This window comes from Tinamus guttatus, unplaced genomic scaffold (assembly GCF_059628265.1).
Source record: "Tinamus guttatus ecotype Peru unplaced genomic scaffold, ASM5962826v1 Tinamus_guttatus_pri_ptg000346l, whole genome shotgun sequence".
Taxonomy (NCBI): Eukaryota; Metazoa; Chordata; class Aves; order Tinamiformes; family Tinamidae; genus Tinamus; species Tinamus guttatus.
This window is the reverse complement of record NW_028288880.1, coordinates 112758-131596: the sequence shown is the minus strand read 5'-3', so window position 1 is coordinate 131596 and position 18839 is coordinate 112758. Positions and strand designations below refer to the sequence as shown.

Below are 18839 nucleotides of genomic sequence, written 5' to 3'. Positions count from 1 at the left end.
TTAAGTAGATATATTGTCATTAATTTTCACATCCCTTTTTACTAATTTAATTCTTAACTTATATGTTGTTTTCCAACACTTTTGAAACATAAATAATGTGGTATAGTGGAGTGCATATAGAAAAGGTACGATTTAATCATTTATACAAAAATGAAAAATATAAAATATAATTCAAGCAAGAAATACTGTGTTGGATAGCAAAGGAACAATGGAAACAGTATGAAGTACCGTGAAGTTCAACCTCTTTTTCCAGCATCTTTAACAAAATATTGATATTACTATATACTTATATCAGTAAAATGTTTTAAGTAATATTTTTTCAATAAATCTTTTCTTGTATATTCTGGGAATGTAATATGTGCTATGATACACATAGGACATTCATTTATAGAACAGTTTTAGGCAATAAATAAGGCCAGAGCATCTGAAATCTCCATGCAAATGTGTGATTTTCTATGTTTTGATATTTTTGAATTCATTTAATCATGTAGAATATCACAATAGACTGTTGCAGGAGCCAGCAACAGAGATGGAATAGAAAATAGCAGAACAAATTCTCTTATGAAAACTTGGAATGCCTTAGACAGGATAATATCTCAGATAAAAAAGGGTTACTTCATGACTTTTCTATTGTACTTTGTACTCTGTTGTGGTTTTGTGTTTGGTATAGAGAGCAAGAACCATGAATGAGGGAAATTTAAGTGGCATTTCAGTACCACTTACTGAATGACAAAGTCGGGATTGCGCACTTTTTTTTTTGCCATATGATTAGTAGGAATTAAGCATAAATAGGCTTGAAGCCTCTACCTTGTCTCCTCAAATACCGATTTCTCTAGATATATCCCAGATATATACAGGAGATTTGTTAAATGTGCATCTCCTCCCTGTATGTTTTTCAATGGATGTCACGTTTTATTTCTGTGTGTTGAATGTATTCATACAACTTTTACAGTCTTTCTGGAGACAAAGAGTAGTGAATCATTAGCATTATTATTATTTCAACCATAGTAAAATCACACATCAACACTTAGCAAAAGGGGAAAAATTACATTATCCATTCAGAACAATTTCCTATGATAATACAAATGTTACCCAGGACAGATCTTTGAAATGGATACTGATTCTTTAAATTCTTTCCTGTCTGTTTCAGGAAACAGTGAGATCCTGTTGATAATGAAGTACAATGTGTCTAAAGTTCACTTCTAAACACTTGGCTCTTTGCTGTGAAAGTCATCTGCATTCCCTTTATAATTCAGAGCCACCAGAGATCTGCTTAATCTTGGAGATCTGATCCAATATCATTCGGAAAAAATCCTTGATAATAGTTCTACCATTCAAATCAGTGAAAGAACTAAAGCTTACTGCTCATGTCTTCTTAAAAAAAAGTCCCGAGGCAGGGGAATAAGACCTTGGCTTATGGGTTTGGAGATTTTGTTGTTTGCAAATAAAATGATTATTACTATTATTATTCAAGTTCTTAATCAAGGCAAGCAAATGGCATCTGTTTGTTATCATCCTTCCTACAGAAGACAAAGGCTGCAGTCCCCATGGTGCTGACGGCTGGCCCCAAGTGGTTGCTGGATGTGACTTGGCAAGGAGTAGAAGACAACAAAAACAACTGCATTGTGTACAGCAAAGGTAAACACAAGCTCATTTTTCTCTTACTTTCTTTTGCAAGGTATTAGCCTCGAAATATACCTATTGCATAATAGACAAATGGACTAGTGCATTTTTCCTTGTCTTAAAATGTATTAGCTTGCATTCCTATTTTGCTACCGTGTGCCTTCCTCCTTTTCTCTTCTCTTCTCTTCTCTTCTCTTCTCTCTCTTCTCTTCTCTTCTCTTCTCTTCTCTTCTCTTCTCTTCTCTTCTCTTCTCTTCTCTTCTCTTCTCTTCTCTCTCTTCTCTTCTCTTCTCTTCTCTTCTCTTCTCTTCCCTTCCCTTCCCTTCCCTTCCCTTCCCTTCCCTTCCCTTCCCTTCCTTCCCTTCCCTTCCCTTCCCTTCCCTTCCCTTCCCTTCCCTTCCCTTCCCTTCCCTTCCCTTCCCTTCCCCTTCCCTTCCCTTCCCTTCCCTTCCCTTCCCTTCCCTTCCCTTCCCTTCCCTTCCCTTCCCTTCCCTTCCCTTCCCTCCTCTCCTCTCCTCTCCTCTCCTCTCCCTCTCCTCTCCTCTCCTCTCCTCTCCTCTCCTCTCCTCTCCTCTCCTCTCCTCTCCTCTCCTCTCCTCTTTTAAAAAAGGCAACATGATGTGTGCAATGTATTAAATGTTTTTTTACAAACAGAGGGATATAAGCTGACATAAGACATACCATCCACTTCTCTCTGGGACTTAGTGTCCCTTGAGAAACCTCAGATCTGTTATTATACATTTTAAATAAGCGAGTTCTTTCTGACATTTTATGTGACATACCAGGTTGCATTTTTGCATGTTACATTGCATTGCAGATTACTAATTGAAATTTTAGTGTGTAAGAAGGATTCGAACTTGATTGGACTGTAATAAAAACTCATGTCAGCCTGATAACAGCAGATAAGTGCAAGTAGATTTCAGAGTTGTTACCTTTGATATTGCAGTATCCAGGAACGTTCCAGTTTCTTTGTGGAGGGAGGATGTGATGATGCTTCACTGTAATGTAGTGGAATGCATATTGTTTCTGTTTTATGTGAGTTGTCAGATTTGCTCAAGTGAATATAAGCTTGTATGAGATACCCTCCCAGCTCCAAACAATCTACATCTAAGCTACTGCATCCAGCAGCTACTTTGGCTCAAATGCAAAGGCGCTGAGTTCAGTCCATAGCACCCTGGACTATGCACCATGCTGTTTAGTCAGTTGCTATGAAAGCTCTGGACATGTGGGTATATTATCATTAATGCATGCTAAAAGCTACTTGAATACATGTACTAAGAATAACCTATTTAGTGTAGCTTTTTTTGGCATTCCCAGTGAAGATCAGGTTGCAAAACTCTGACTTTCCTTCCTAGTATTTCAATCACCAAACTCAGCACTTTGTGAGTACTTCAGAACACATGCACTCTTGTTTAATTTCTTTTAGGTTTTATTTCTAACCAAACAGACCTACTGAGATCAAAGATTTGTTTGCTGAGGCAACCTAGTGACCATTTCAGCATACAAGCATCCAAGCAAATAAGCACCCATATCAATATATTAACATACAAAACACTAATCATAACATCAAAGACTCCTAAAACTTACTAGAAACAATTACAACTTGTTCCTATAATCATTGCAATTTATACACTTATAAGAGGATTGCTTTTAAACTGCCATAAGCCTTTGAAAGTTGAAACGCTCAAAACAGGGAATTTGCATGTTAAAAATGAGTTGCACAACAGGGTTTTATAAATTCTTTCTATTATAATTACAGAAAGCCAACACATTCATTCTGCAACCTGAAACACCTGCAGTACCAGAGAACTGGGCTCATATCTAAAAAGGGCTGAGCTGCCCTTCCTTTGCAGCTTTCTGATTGCTACCCAAGTGAAAGAAGTTGCAAAGTGTTCTCAGTATAACGCAGCGAGGCTTTTCTTCATGAATCCAAAGCTGCAATTTGCTATTCATAGTATTGAATAAGGTTCATAGGCAAACTTTTCTGCAACTTTCTTTTTAATGTAATGAGAAACTACTTTCACGCCAAAAAACAGTTTCTGAAAATTCCCATAGGATGATGTCATATCAAGTATTATATTCTTACTGTAATTATAATAATACTTAGCACATACATACCAGTAAGACTTTTCATCTTCAAAGTACTTACGAACACTGACTAATTCATTACACAGCTTCAGTGCTATCTGGTGATTGAATCTGTTGAGATATAAACTTTTTTTTTTTTCATACATTAAAAACTGTCTTCAGTTTGGCACAATATAACTGGAATAAAATGTTATTCTTTTCATTCAAATATGCTGCTTTTTGTTGTACTAATGATGCTTATTTTAGTCCTTGGTAACAAAGTATTGTGTGATAATTGTATAGCACTCAAGATGGTTTTTGATACCTATGCCTCACAATGTAGATGCATATTATAACTGAAGTGAACCATCATTGATAAATACATATTAAATTCCTGCAGCTTCACTAAAATGATATGGGAAATAAGTTGCAGATGTGGTTTATCTTCAGTACATTCTGTTCATTTCTTCGCACTTTGCTCTGTTGTTCATGAAGTACCTACACTTGCCATGAACCCTGCTGGGATTTTTGTGCTGGAAAGATTAATAGGTTTGGATCACAAAACAATGTCAAATAGAAGATGGTAAAATAAATAAATACAATAATGTTTCTTCCTTCAATTTGTATCTCATCATTCCAGGTTACATTGCCTTGATTTGTGTTAGCTTTCTGTCTCCTGTAGTGCCATTACCTCTAATGAAATGGTGTCAGCTGGCATGAAGTTGTAATTCGATGTTATTTTGCAGTTGCATGTGTATAATTTTGTTAGTTTGTTTAGCAATATATTGTTATTTCTGAAGGCAATTAGCTGAACAAAATGTGTGGAATTGTACGTACGTGATTTGGTCACCTAGGAGTTGTTTTTCTCACTATACCCAAGATAAGATGAGTAGACCGAATTGGCAGATTTCTAAGAGAAAAATAAGTTGGAGAATTGGCTAGCACTAAATGTTACTGGTCAATGAGCTGCTGAAGTGCATGCCATATTTCTTTTTAGCTTATTACAGTGATACCTTTAAGAACAGAATTTTTCCCGAGGGCTTTCACAAGAACACAGGAATGTCCTCGTGACTTCCAGCTCCCTCGAAGCTCCAGGCACTGTCCTCCCCCTTATATTGCCTGCCCAAAATCACAGGGAGATTTTCAGCATTGAAAGAGGAGATCAGGATGTAGTTCCTACTGAAAGTGAATCCGAAATGGCCATCTAATTCCCTAATATTTTCACTGAGTAAATAAACATGGAAGTGTGTGTATACATATGATGCACATATATAGGCTTGCATTGACATGTTTACCCAGTGGAATCTCAATTCAGATTTATATAAATTTGTAAATTGAGACACTTCACTGACTTCAATTCATGCATCAGGGTACATTTAGGATGAATAGCTAAATAATTATTCAACATTCGAAATTAATTTTATTTAATCTAAAATAACTTATTTCTATCAATATTCTTTAAACCCACATCCCAGCAGCACTAAGACAAATTATGAAAGGAGAAGCCAGCTCATTAGTAGCCTTTTTTACAAGTTGTGGTACAGGCTCTTTACATTCATGACATGTGTCATTATCCTTTTCATTTTTTTTTTAATAAAAAGGAAATATTTGCAACTGTAGTACACAAAGAAGCATGTTTTTTTGTTTTAATAGCTCTCAGATTAGTGGTTCCATAGGTGCAGCATCTGGAATTTTAAGACTGATTTTGGGAATTCTGCTTTAGATAGATTTCCAAATATGTTCTTTCAAAAGACAGTCACCGAGTTTCAGTAATTTGAGATCCAGACACATCTGAAGGAAGTATTTGTGCTTGAACTGTGTATTCATCACAACTTAATGTACCTGAGCATCATTCATCCCTACCATAGCACCAGATCTGGTAAAGCTGTAACACCAGAGGAGTCCAACAGCAACCTAGGAAGGGACAGGGGTATTAATAGTAAATTGTCCACTGGGAATGTAAGGGATTAAAAAAAAAAAAGGCAATAAGACTGAACACAAGATGAACTGTAGAAAATACAGGTGCCACAGACTGAAAAAACACACATTTCCATAGATATTATTTAAAGCATTTCTGTGCAATGTATGGATACCGTATGTTTAGTGGCATTGTTAAAACAGGGTGCCTGTACAAATATTTAGCTGTGGGAATTATAAAATCATAAGGCGATTAAGTTAGCTAGTTGTGAAATTCCAATATTGCTTTTTAAATGACTTCAGGATATAGGAGGTGCTAAGGTTATTATCTGTTATCAGGAATACAGCGGAATTGTACAACTGGATAATAACTAAACAACTGACACAATGTAAAATTACATTATCAGTGTGTTAAAACAAAATTGCGCCCTAAAGGAGTCTACATGCCAGCTCAGAGCTGCAGTGTAATTATGCTTAACTCTGATAATTAAAATACAACGGAGATCAACAGAATCATTTTCATTAAGAAAATTATTAATGATGGTGGTATAACAGTAATTGATTGCAGAGCACCACAGGATAACTCGGTGCAGGGAAACCAACATGCTTAAAATATGGCCGGGCCCTTCGCGTTGCGCTGCCGAACGCGGAGCGGGAAGTTCAGGCGGGAGCCGGAGTGAAGGTTTCCTCACAGAAACCGAAAATGGCCACTTTGAAGGGGGGCGCCGAGGGCCGCGCGTGTCGGCGGGGACGGACGGACGCGGACGGACGCGGGGCCGGGGCCTCCCGTGGGGCTGCGGGCGCTGGGGCCGTTCCCGGCGCACGTTCATCCCTCGGGGATGCTCCGATTGCCCCCGCGCATTGAAACGCCACAAAAACCCTCCGCTCCTCCGTGCGAGAAACCCCAGTCGGTGCCTGCTGAGAGGCTGTAACCGAATCCGAGCCGGGAAGGATGTTGCCTAAGGGGAGAACCAAGAATTCTCATTTTCTTTTAGCGAGCCTGGAAGCAGGGGGGTGTCGCGGGGAGCGATTCTCCGCCTCGCGCAGCCGTGGGTTCTTGTTGTTCGAGCAGATGCTGCTTTTGAAAGCGGCCCAAAAAAGCCCCTTCTCCAATCGCAGCGGCGAACGAGCCGGCGAGGGTGGATTTGCAGGATGGGATTAGCTAAAATGACAGCTGCCCACATCGAAACTGTGTCATGGAGCTAATTTGTGCATAGGAGCTGCGAGAGAGGCCGAATGCAGGAGAGGGCAGAGCTCAGGACGGGGCGCTGGGCTCCACGGGCGCTCCCCGTGCACGTGGCAGCCGCTCGCTGGCGGGTTTTAACTCAGTAAATAACTAATTGCTTTCCTACTTCAGCAGTGCTCAGGGTGCCTTAATTAGCTCCTGCCTGCGTCGTGCTTTGCAGATACAAGTGCTGCAAAGGGGTCATGTGCCAGGGCTGCTTAGAATTGGAGGTAATTTTTAATTAATATTGGACATTTAAAATAAAATCTAGTCTATTTTTTACCTTCATAGAAAAAGGTCATTGTGGCAACAGAGGATTTCTTTTCTGCTAATGACAGAAAACTGCTTTTCTTAATTGTTGTATGCAATCCTTTATACTATTTTTCCCCCCCAAGAGTGACTTTTCAGCTTGCAAATACCTTTTTATTTTTTCCCCCAATTTTGAGCAGTGTAGTGACACATTGCACCAAAAACACAGAATGTCAGGGCCCCTAATGAAGTGTTGGTCAAACGTTAGAAAAGGTTTTAAGCACTGCTGTGTTAGGAATGAGTATATTTTGTTTGGGGTCTGATAATAAATTGTTTAATAGGCCAGTGGTTAACTTGGGGCATATATTTCGGATTTTCTTTCACATGTTATGAAAAGCAAATTCTGTGAATTTGCTTAGCCCATTGCACTGCAGGAGCTGCCTCCGTTTCTAAACAAGGGGCTGTCACTTTTGGCGAAGTGATGGACTTATGTATGGAAAACAGGGGGTTTATCAAAATGAATCTGAGGCTCGTGCAGATCTCAGAGGACTTGGAGGACCTTGTTTTACACTTATTTCTCCCTGATGCAGAAAATCATAAAATATTTCTCAAGAGAAGTAATGCTTTCATAAAATAAAATCACAACAGCACTTAAATCCACTTCAGTAGTTTCCAACTTGAATGGGACCCCCTGTAATCCCCTGTCATGAGCCAGCAGGGAAAAAGGCCCTTGGAGTCCCTGGAAGAGTGTCTCAAACGTGGATATAAAAGCACGACCCGTTCCCGCTTGGTTTTGCAGGGACCTTGAGCAGGCAGGATGCCTAATGAAACGATTACAAACAAACTAATGCAAATCAATGTTGCTACTTTCTTCCCTGGCTGCACCAGAACACAAGATTTTGCCCCCATGACTATTGGTATTTATTGCTGGTTGACAGCAATAAACAGCAACCGGGACTTAATTCAGCCAGGAGAGAAGGGATGATCCCAGCCTCAAAAAACTCACCAAGCAGAACAGAAACACTATACTCTTTCCTGCTTTTTGTTTTATACCTGTGCAAGTAGAACCAATGGAGGATTATCTGCCTTAGAGAGTTTAGAGGCCAGAGCCTTGTAGATGATCTTAATTATCTACAAGAATAAGGTTATTTTGTGTATCTCTGCTGAATTCTGTGGTATTTATCTTATAGCATAAACATAATTATTACATGCCCTCTAAATTGTAAGCCTGTAGCTAATACAAGGAAGATCACAAGAAATGTGGCTGCATTTCCCCTTTCAGGATGAGACTGCTTCTGCTCATTCAAATAGCAGACAAGTGATATTTTTAGGTTGTTTTCATTAAGGTAATATATGTAGGGCTTTTTTTCTTTTTTTTTTTTTTTGCTCTCCTTGTCTTCAATTTTGTTATTTATTTCGTTAATTGAAATTTGAATTCTTTTTAATTTTAAGAGGAAGAAACAGGCAGAATACTTACATAATTTCCACAAAATGATACGTTTTGAGATTGAAGCTGTAAAAAACTGTACTCTAGCATGTTAAGTGGATGGCTCACTCATTAAGCATAGTAGGAAAGGAAAATAAACCTAGCATGTATTCCTCACTGGGACCTTGTGGAAAGAATCATAGTTTCAACATTCAGACCTGTATGCAAAAAATAAATGCAGGTATCAAGCAGAAATTTTTGTTCTGGTAGTGTACTTGCCCTCATTTTTCTAAGCTGATTGCAGTTGAAGTGCTCCTTTAGACACCATTTTAAGAAAAGTGTTGTAATTATTCTCAGGACATGACATAGATGCTAAATGTGTTTTATTTTCTTTTCAATTAACTTGCTTTAATTTTTTTGATCTGTTATGCCAAATAAATACTGAGGCCTACAAGCCTCGTGACCCCTGTGGCTCGTGGTAGTGTTGCCTCTGTCATCTTCCCTGCAAAGCAGAAGGAAAGAAAAAAGCCCCCAAATTTGCTGAGCCACACATTTCAAGTTGTTGACAACCCCATCCATGAGAAAACAGAAGAAAATATATATGCACTCTGTCCTGTCAAAAGGCTTTCGCCTTATCTTGAGAGACTGTCAGGGCAGGAACATCATGGAATGGACAGGAGTCTATTAAATTAATAAGCTGCTGGATGGTGTCTGGAGAGTTATGATGCTCCATAAATCCAGTCTGATCATGGTGGACAAGGTTTAAATCTGCAGACTTCTAATACACATCCAGTTCCTGTATTGGATTTGAAGTTTTGTGCTGGAGACACAGAGATAGTCCTGCAGCCTGTGAATTAAGATTTATCATTTTTTCATACTGTTTTTTTTTTTCCAGTTTTCGACAAAAATGAAAACACCTTAGGGATCCTGGCAAATGCTACTACGTGAAATGAAAGAGCTGTTGTCAAGGTGAAACCATGACCTAGAAGCCTAAAATCAAACCTTGGTCATTCTTTATGGCAGCTCCATCAGCACGGAGCGTAAAAAGGTCTATATGGAAGGAAACGTGGTGCATATATCAGCAGCCTGTTTTATAGGAATTCCTATTAAAAAAAAATACTGTGAATTTATGATGCAAGACAAACTAATGGTGGCAGGTGCACTATGCAAAAATGAAAGGGAAAAAGATGTAGAGATTCATTCTTCACCCATTATCGGTTGTTCTGTGTATCACCGACAGCAGGATCAAGGCTTTCGTGTATCTTACCTCTAAATATCCTCAGTCTGGTGGTAATAATTAAGGGAAGACTCTCCCATCATGTCCAAGGTGCTTAGTTTCCAGGAAAATGTGAGAAGTGTGAGGTCGATGTTGACTATGTAGTGCTGAATACTGCCAGGAACAGAATCTTGAAATCATTTTGAGTGTGTTTCGTGTCTAGCTGCTTACAAAGAAGTCATACAGAGGACAAAATTCCATCCTCTGGTTACCCACACCTAACAGACCTGCGTGTTTGTGGTTTGTTATTGAGTCACTAAACTCATAGTCTTACTATTCTGGATACTCAGGTGATTAGTGTGTACTCGTATATAGCCAATAGCACAGCTAGTGTTTGTAACTTCCCAAATTATCTAACATATCAGACTTTAATTAATTTATTTATTGATAATACATAGAGTCTGCGTTAGTTTTAAAAGCAATCCATGCTCATTTTTGTTCTCATTGTTAAATTAGGAATTTAGGGAAATTTCTTGAGATTAAAGATTAAAAACATTGTGCGTGTGGAAAGAAATGAAAAACTCCTGTTGCAGCACTGAGGAAATTCTAATGTGCTTTAGGCTCAGAGCAATAGATTCAGAGCTGGAAACAATTGAAAAAAGTTCTCCCTGGTGTGAAGTTTTCTTAAAAAGAAATAATATATAATTATATATATATATATAATATGTATTTACATATTACTAGGGAACACAGGTTTTCCAGTAGTGTGAGGAATTTAGAAAATGGTACAGGGAAAAACATCTTAGGATATGTAAACCAATACAGAAAGAGTGTTGGAAACTCAGATTGGATTAGAAACACTAGAAGAGGTGTGTGTTAGGACTTAATCAGACAGCTTTAATAACTGCTGTAACTTCTTGCTTAAAAAATAGAAATATGTAATCAGATAATAGTATAGTAGCAGTAAAGACAATGCACAGATTACTGAGGATGGTAACAAATGGAAGACAGTCTGGAGAGAACCAAGAAGCAGTCGGTTAGCAGGAATTGACTGATATGCCCTAACCTTGAACTCTGAAGCTGTGCTGAAGAATTACGTTTGGTACGGGGAGCTGAAGCAAATGTTCAGAAATGTGGGAACATCTGAGGCGTGGGGGAGCGAACTGGGTCTTCGGCCAGCCAAAAAGTTTGTCGAAAGATGTGCGAGGGAACTGAAAATCTGAGATGAAAAGGAACGTCTTTGCAGTAGGAAATGAGAGGGATGGCATCGAGAGATCATTGTGCATCTTTTATTAATAAACTGTTCTTTTAAATGTGAACAGGCTTGCTTCTATGGTGGCTGCATGTGCATTTTAATGCATTTAAATTATGAGAGGTTTAAATGCATTTTCAAGTTACAATTAAATGAAAATTTAAAATAAGACTGACAGATTGCTAAGGCTAAGCCAGTTTTATGATTAGGGTTCAATTAAATTATATTTATCATTGCAGCAAATGAAGTATAAAATCACAAACAATGATATTTTTCAGTGGCTTGCTTTGGTGGAAACTGTAGCCTGAAGTATGACTTCAAGACTTTTATCTTCCATTCCCTCCTAAAATAGAAATTAATTAGGGCTAAACAAGAGTTGGCTGTATGCTCAGAACCCTATCCTGAGAGTCTTTCGTGGACCAATGGTCCAGGATCAATTTACTAAGAAAACTGTTTTGAGATGCAAAGTGTTCTGTATTTTATTTGATTTTACCTAGACAAGTTAGAGGGAAAAGTTGAAATTTTAATAGTAGTTTTAAAAAATGAACAGTTTTTTTTTTGCTTTCCTGGAAGCCACTTTGGGCTGTTCGCACTGTCTAAGAAAATATGCTGGTTGATTTGGTTATATAACATGTGAGTCTCCACGTTGTTCTGTTAAACTCCTTAAATACAGTCACGTCTCTTGTCATGTACCTTCTATTTAAATCTCTAAATGTCATAAGCTTTGGAGTGATTCAAGGAAAAAATACTTTTTTATACATGCATGCTATTTCTCAATTTCATCTACTGCATCATCCCTTATGAAACAAGACAGTTTTCCAACTTGCCATGATACGATGATCTTTCTCCCATATGTATGGCACTGCTCTGTCTTTAGAATGCACAGTGCAATTCCTAATTTATTTCCCCTTCCTTTTAGCATACAGAAATATGCATTAAAGAAACAACATTTTTGCATTCTGTTTCTTTGGTTTGAACGTAGTTACATAATCTAGGACAAAACGTAACAAATGGATTAACTTTGGAAATTGACTTGACTTTTTTGGCATATCTAAAAACAGATCCGCAGCCTCACAAAAAATGATGTTCCTTCCAAAACACCATTCCTGCGCTTTATGAAAGTGTTCCTAGGTGACATTAAGCAGAAAAATTAATTTCAAATCAATTACACATAAAAAGAAAAAATGATAATATATTCAGCGAGAATATTCCAAGAAAGTGATGAGCTGATGTATGACCTTCTTCTCTTTGGGAACATATGTACATGTTCAGCAAAGCTAAGCCTGATCCTAGAGTTAGCACTTGGATTTTCACTGTGTTGCTAATTATTGCAAAGTCTAAACATCTGAGCAGTCGAATACTGAAAGGTATAGTTATTTGGAGAGAATTCAGGTCCTGAGTCAGGGAAAAAAAGCACACATTTAGGAGTGCTTTCCCTAGCAAGAGGATTTTAATTGAGAATTCTTTAGGCTGTTAAATTGATGTGTATGAAATCTTGGTGTTGGTCCTTAAGCTGAAGATATTGAAGAAAATTCCTAGGTTCTGGGTTGCCATTTTGGTGTGTCATTATGTGTGTCTGCATCATATTGCCTTTGAGACTTTAGCATCTTAGGAGATCCAATAGGAACTGATTAGCTGAGGTTTCATTTGAGCACATTAGTCCAAAAGACAACCATTAATATCAAGTAGGATTCTTTTTTACTCAGAGTTTCTTCCTTTCTTTCTGTAGGAAAGCCGGGTCAATTTGCTTTTGGGATTGGCAGGTTTCAGCTGCTGTTATTGATAGTGTTTGCTGCTGGGGGAAAGGAAACATTCTATAGGTTTTACCAGCAAGTCTGAATCTAATTCTCTGTTTTGGTAGTGATCCGATCAAATTTCAGCTTTATTCCATGAATCATACATCAGATTTATCAAACTTCACACTATCACATTTATGTAGTAATGCCTTGCCAGATATTGGTGGCTCTGATTCCTACTGCAATGAATTAGCTATTTGTAGCCCCCTCAAATTAGCCAGGGGACACATAAGGGAGAACACAGAAATAAGGAAAAGGTCTACTCCAAGGAACTTAGTACAAGAAATCTATTTACCGTCCCATAATTTTCCTCATTCATCTTTTTGTTGAAACCTCCTGCTTTACACAAATTTAGGGGCACAGAAAAAGATGTCGAAAATCAGAGGAACCAAGTCTGTCTGAGTAGTCCTTTCGAGCATGTATGACAAAGCATGATGTGATCGTAGAGAATTAGGCACCAAAAGATACTGACCTCTGTCCTTGGTAGGTGGGAAAAATGTCCAAGACAGGGTAAGTCATCAGCAGTGACTTCCAAGTTCCCCAACATCCCTTCATCATAGATCCTAAATATTTTGTAATCAATTGGCCTCTGTGGCAAATTGAAACACCAGAGATGCAGGACTTAGTGTTCAGGAGATAAAAAGGAACTGTCGGAAGTAATTGAGCAATCCCCAACACTATGATAATGTGGGGTTGCTTAATTACACTTGTCTTTGTTCCCTTTTGAAAATAGGATACATCATTCTCTCTTTTCAGAGTCTATACAGTAGCCTAAGTGTGATACCCTAGCAGCTGACTTTGTATAGCTGAACTAATAATCAAGCTTTGCAGAGCAATGACGTGCATATTATATCTTCAAAATCTTTTTGTATTTTCTACGGAGAATATTTCATATAAAATAAACTTGCACACGAGAAAGAATAACTTTTATTTAACGCTCTTCATGTTTGAGCATCCCAGATGGTGAATGTCTGAGTCATGACATTCATGCTTGAAATCCAGGAGGATTCTTCTCGAGTGGAAATGTTTTTATACTGCTTTATAATATGTGCAGTAACGCTATGCATCCTTTTAAGGCAGGGGGAAAGAGGCAAACATTTCAAGTGTTATTATTTAGGAAAGGTTTGACTGCTCAGCATGTCTCTTCAGATCTGTTGCTATAAAGAATCAAGGACAATAAAGGATTATTTGGAAATATATTGATGAACTGCCGAAATGTAACCCTGAGTCAGCCAGGCTTTTGATAAATACTGGGAGGTGGAGATGTTGTCATGCAGCATTACTGTATTGCATTTGGTTTATAGTTAGAAAAGTGAAATTTTTTTCTCAGTTTATTTTGGTGTTCTCTTTTTTTACATGATTCTTCCTTTAGGAGATTTAGTATTAAACACTTACTTTCCTATCCCAAGCACAACTTGCTCTGAGTTATTTAGAATTTGAGTGTTTACCAGTGATTAGCTGGAGAGACATTGTAAGCTCAGGTGGAAAAAAATGCAAGGCAAACTTGTCATCATTGTGTCATAGAGAAAAGAAGCTAAAACTTGAAAATATTAGAAACTAATTTTGGTGATTTCATTTGTATCATGTTAACTCTGTATCTGGATGCTAATTCATATTTCCCCAGAAATCACTGACAATCAGACTGGGGAAGAGGGCTCCAACTGTTGACTGGAAATCTTCTTTTTTTCTTTTCAGAATTGTACATTCTGTAATCCCTACATTAGTCCAAACTTGAGGCACTATGCAAATTTGAAAATCAAAAGTGGTGAATACCTGTTTTCTCTTGTAGACGGAAAAATGCATAAAGGCAACTGAATGGAGGGAATTCTAAATTGTCAAATTGTTCCTGGTTTTCTCTACTGCTTCTCAGATTCTAGTTTGCTGGCAATATAGTTTCATATAGTTTCAATAGATACACTAAGGAAAGTGCTAAGACCAGCTTTAACAGGGTTTTTCTTTTTTTTTTCTTTTTTTTTTCTTTTTTCTTTTTTTTTTCTCCTCTTTCTCTTTTAATCCCTGTGGGGCTCTGTGATTTTTCATAGCTGGACTAAAGTTGTGTCAACGGGAGACTTGCACCATAAAGACTGAAATGTTAAAGAAAGCTACAAGGAACAGCTTTGAGGCAAGGTTTCAAGCTTTGTCATCACGCTTGAAGAATTTTCTGTTTAATGTACTGTAATGCAGTATTCAATGGGGACAAGTTTAATTGAGTTTTACACAACCCAGTTGGGAGTAGCGCTGCAAGGTAGGTGATGTCTAGGTTTTTAATCTTCCACTCCAGAGAGGCTTGTTGACGAAGTGGTTCTTTCTCTTTGTAAGAAAAAAGGGAAGCATGAGAAATGATACATCCGTGGATAAAACCAATTGGCAACCCCCAAAGGAATGAGGGCGATAAGGCGAATCCAGCACTTGTAAGAAATAAAAGAATCCAACTGTTCATTTAAATGAGAAACAACACATGTGACTGAGGAGGCAGGGAGGCTGGTCGCGGGAGTGGGGAGGAAGAGACGAACGCGCCGAACAGCTGAGGCTGGAGTTCAGCATCCCAGGAAAACAGGCGAGTGTTTTAGTGGATTACAGGAGGGAGAGCTAATAGGGCATATTTTGTAGAAAGAAAAGGAGAGCTGCGCATCTCTCATATCAGCCAAGGTGGATAAAGTGGCAGGAGGGAGGACGCTGCTGTTAGGCAAGCCCTACTTAAAGAATCACTGCTCCTTCCCTGAGGCCTAACGCAGGCTCTCTATCAAACAGTGCAAAAATAGCACTGGACCCTGTCAAAGAGAAAATAATACCTTCTGTGTAAGCCGCAGTGTATTAAAGTCTAGTCCTGTTCAGGTTACTTCTGCTAGAACTTAAGCAGCCGGAGGATAAAGACGCCTCAGACAGACTGCTGGCCGATCGCCTCCCTGTTTTGGCTCAGCATCGCTGCTAGAGCAAAAATGCTGAATGTTCCCAAAAGCGCTGGCTGCTTCTTCCTCCAGCTTCTGCTCCCGCCCGTGGTGTGCTGTTCTGCACTGCAGCATATTTTAGTTGTTGTCTGTAAGGAGGTACTGATGTTGTTACGTCTTAAAACAGAGATCAGGATCGTTTCAGGTGTCACTCAGTATGGGAGAGCACTGTGTTGGGTGGCTGGTCGTTGGTTTTGCTGACAGAGGGATTTTCCTGCTGTCTCTGGAGTCACTCCCTGGAGGAACCAGTCCACTGTGTTTGGGGATAGTGCTCTGGTTTTTCTCTGCCATCTTAACGTGCAATCCCCCAAACTAAGGCGAACAGAGCTCTTGTCCTTCTCAGAAAACGCTGTTGGGAGCAGGGGCGGCCATGGAGGCCTGGGCACGAGCAGCGGCGCTGGTAGGCAGTGCCCATGCGGCCTTTGCAGCCCTGGAGCATGGTGAGGGGCATGAGCAAACTCGAGCTTAGCCTCCTGCTTTCGCAAAAGGTGACCCGGTGCCCTGTCTTCGCCCAGAGACGGACAAGCAGCCTCGGCTGCGGGCTGGGAGCTGCAGGCAGATTTGAGCAGGCGGTGGAGAGCCTCGGGAAGCAGCTACTGTGTGGGAGGGTTGGATGTCACCGCGGCAGCGCAGACGGCGACGCAAATGGAGAGCGGCAGCAGCGGCTGCAGCGGCTGCGGCGGCTGCGCTGTGCTCCTCTCCAAGGAACCGGCCGCAGTCCCTGGGAAACTTCTTATAAACACGTGTAGGGCTGAGCAAATAATTCACAATGAATAATTCATCTGACAAGTTTAGCCTTTTTTGTTGTTATTGGGTTTTTTTCCTGCTCATGAAATATCCATGAATAGATCTATGATGTGTAACTGCAAGCTTTGCAGTGTGTTAGTGTAGGTCTTTTCCTTTTCCTTTTCCTTTTCCTTCTTTTTCTTTTCCTTTTCCTTTTTCCTTTTTTCCTTTTTCTTGTTCTTTTTTCCTTTTCCTTTTCCTTTTCCTTTTCCTTTTTCTTTTTCTTTTTCTTTTTCTTTTTCTTTTTCTTTTTCTTTTTCTTTTTCTTTTTCTTTTTCTTTCTCTTTCTCTTTCTCTTTCTCTTTCTCTTTCTCTTTTCCTTTTCCTTCTTCTTTTTCTTTTCTCTTTTTTCTTTTTCTTCTCCTTTTTCTCCTCCTTCTTTTTCTTTTCCTTCTTCTTTTATTTAATTTAATTTCTTTGTGTAGCTTAGTGTGAAAAAGTAATTCCTTCTTATTAATCATATTAGCATTTTATATAGTCCAAAAGTAGGCCTTGAAGTTCAGCCCCCAGGTAAGTGAGGGCACTGAAGGAGACAGGTGCTTTTACCTTGCTGCAGCGGTTGTTTGTCCAAAAACGTTTTTCAGCGGGCTAACTTTACAAGGACACATCACATTAATTTTTATTTTGGCAGCCACTCCAGTCTGCATAGAAAAATACAGAAATGTCTGTTCTTTCCTGAAAGTAAATATCGTGGCAGTAATATCCTCTGAAGCGCAGCTCTCAGGTGGAGCACTGAGGAGTGGAGAAGAGCTTGGTGAGTGTGGGGCTGCACCCACAACTCCTGTTAAAGCAGTGCATATTTTGCAGGATTTGGTAATATATCTCTTTCTAGAATATATCCCCCTGTGGCCTGACAGTGGCATCCTTTGCCTATACACACAGATTCAAAGTATGGGGAGAAACTCCGTTCATACTGGCTAGTAAAAAATGAAGCCACTGTTTTCACAATGAATTGCTTGTGGTTAAATAAATATGAACTAAAGCCTGGGGTTGTCTGAGGTAAACACTCTGAAAATGTAATATTAGCAGATACTCTCACAGAAGATCCTTAGAGGAGAGATTTCTTTCAATACCTGCTCATTTGTCAATTCTCATGTTGCATTTACAATGAAGCAAAATAACACTATTTACTGTGGACTAAACTCAATATAAGTTTCTGATTTCATTTAAGTTGTAAATTGGAGCTTTTGCAGCCTAGTTAAAAATATAGCTAGAGATTTTTATTATTGATAGTCTTTCTATTTGTTGAATTTCTCCTATGTTTCTCTAATTTTATTTTTACACATTTAAAAGTATAGCCCGAAAGGAATATTTAAGAAATAGGTAGGAGTATAATAAAACTGTGGGGTATTGGGAAGCTGTAAGTGGGACTACTACAACCAAAATAATTCATGTGCTCTTCTTTAAATGTATTTAAGGTTAAAATAGGCTTTGTGGGGATCTCACAGATTCAATATACAGCTTTGCTCAGAAGAACAGCTGTGATGATAGCATCTATCAGGTCAATAGATCTGCTCATTGTCTGTGTTCGGAATTAAATGTGTAAGCTTTACTAGAAAAAAATTGTTCACTGTATTTCATTTTTGATGGTACAGAGGAATTCAATATAGCTAAGAAAGAATTAACTGGATTTTACTCATATACATCCTCATCAGAATTATTTAATAAATCCCAAGCTGTTCTCTACTGGTACAAACCTACTGAGGGTGTCGAATGCCTTCAACAGCTCTCATTAAAAAAGATCTAAATTGGACTTCAGCAGCACTGTAGCTGGTGGTGAGTGAAACAGAAAGAATCCAGCTTGGCTTTCAGAGCCTGCATGGGTTTACAGAACTCCCTGATATTTGCAAGTGGGTCTACTGAAGGTAGATATAATCAGGATGTTCTGAGAAACCCAACCTCTGTTTACAATAGTCTATGACCAAATATAATAAAAATAAATAATTAAATATAATAATAATAATTCTATTTTTTTTCTAATTCCATTTTTGTAGGTATTACATACTAACAAAAATATGTAAGGTTCAAATTTCACTTCAGTTAGTGAACACTGAATGAAGAAACTAGAAAAGAGAAACTTTGGCTTCTCTTCATTCTGAAAGCACAAGACAGTTTTGTTTGGTTGTAAGAAAAATAGGCATAAGATATTCTGCTTGCCCTCTTTACAAAGCAAAAAATACTGAATGCTCTCAGGGAAGTGCCTACCTTCCCTAAAAATGCTGGTGAAGGTACATTAGAATACAAGGAATGAAGCTACTCTTGTAACTCCTCTGCAGTATTCGCAGCTGCCAAGATCCAGAGCACATCTATCCTCATAAGAGAATGGCCAGCTTT

At 38.7% G+C, this 18839-nt stretch overlaps 1 protein-coding gene across 2 annotated transcripts in view; it reads left to right on the top strand.

The window, feature by feature from the left end:
* ZFPM2 (zinc finger protein, FOG family member 2) overlaps positions 1 to 18839 on the top strand; it is a 288963-nt gene that overhangs the window by 187663 nt on the left and 82461 nt on the right. For both annotated transcript variants that reach the window (XM_088529792.1, XM_088529791.1), the window contains one exon: positions 1527 to 1638. In XM_088529792.1, the coding sequence (XP_088385918.1) occupies positions 1527 to 1638 (112 nt within the window). The remainder of the gene's footprint in view (positions 1 to 1526; positions 1639 to 18839) is intronic.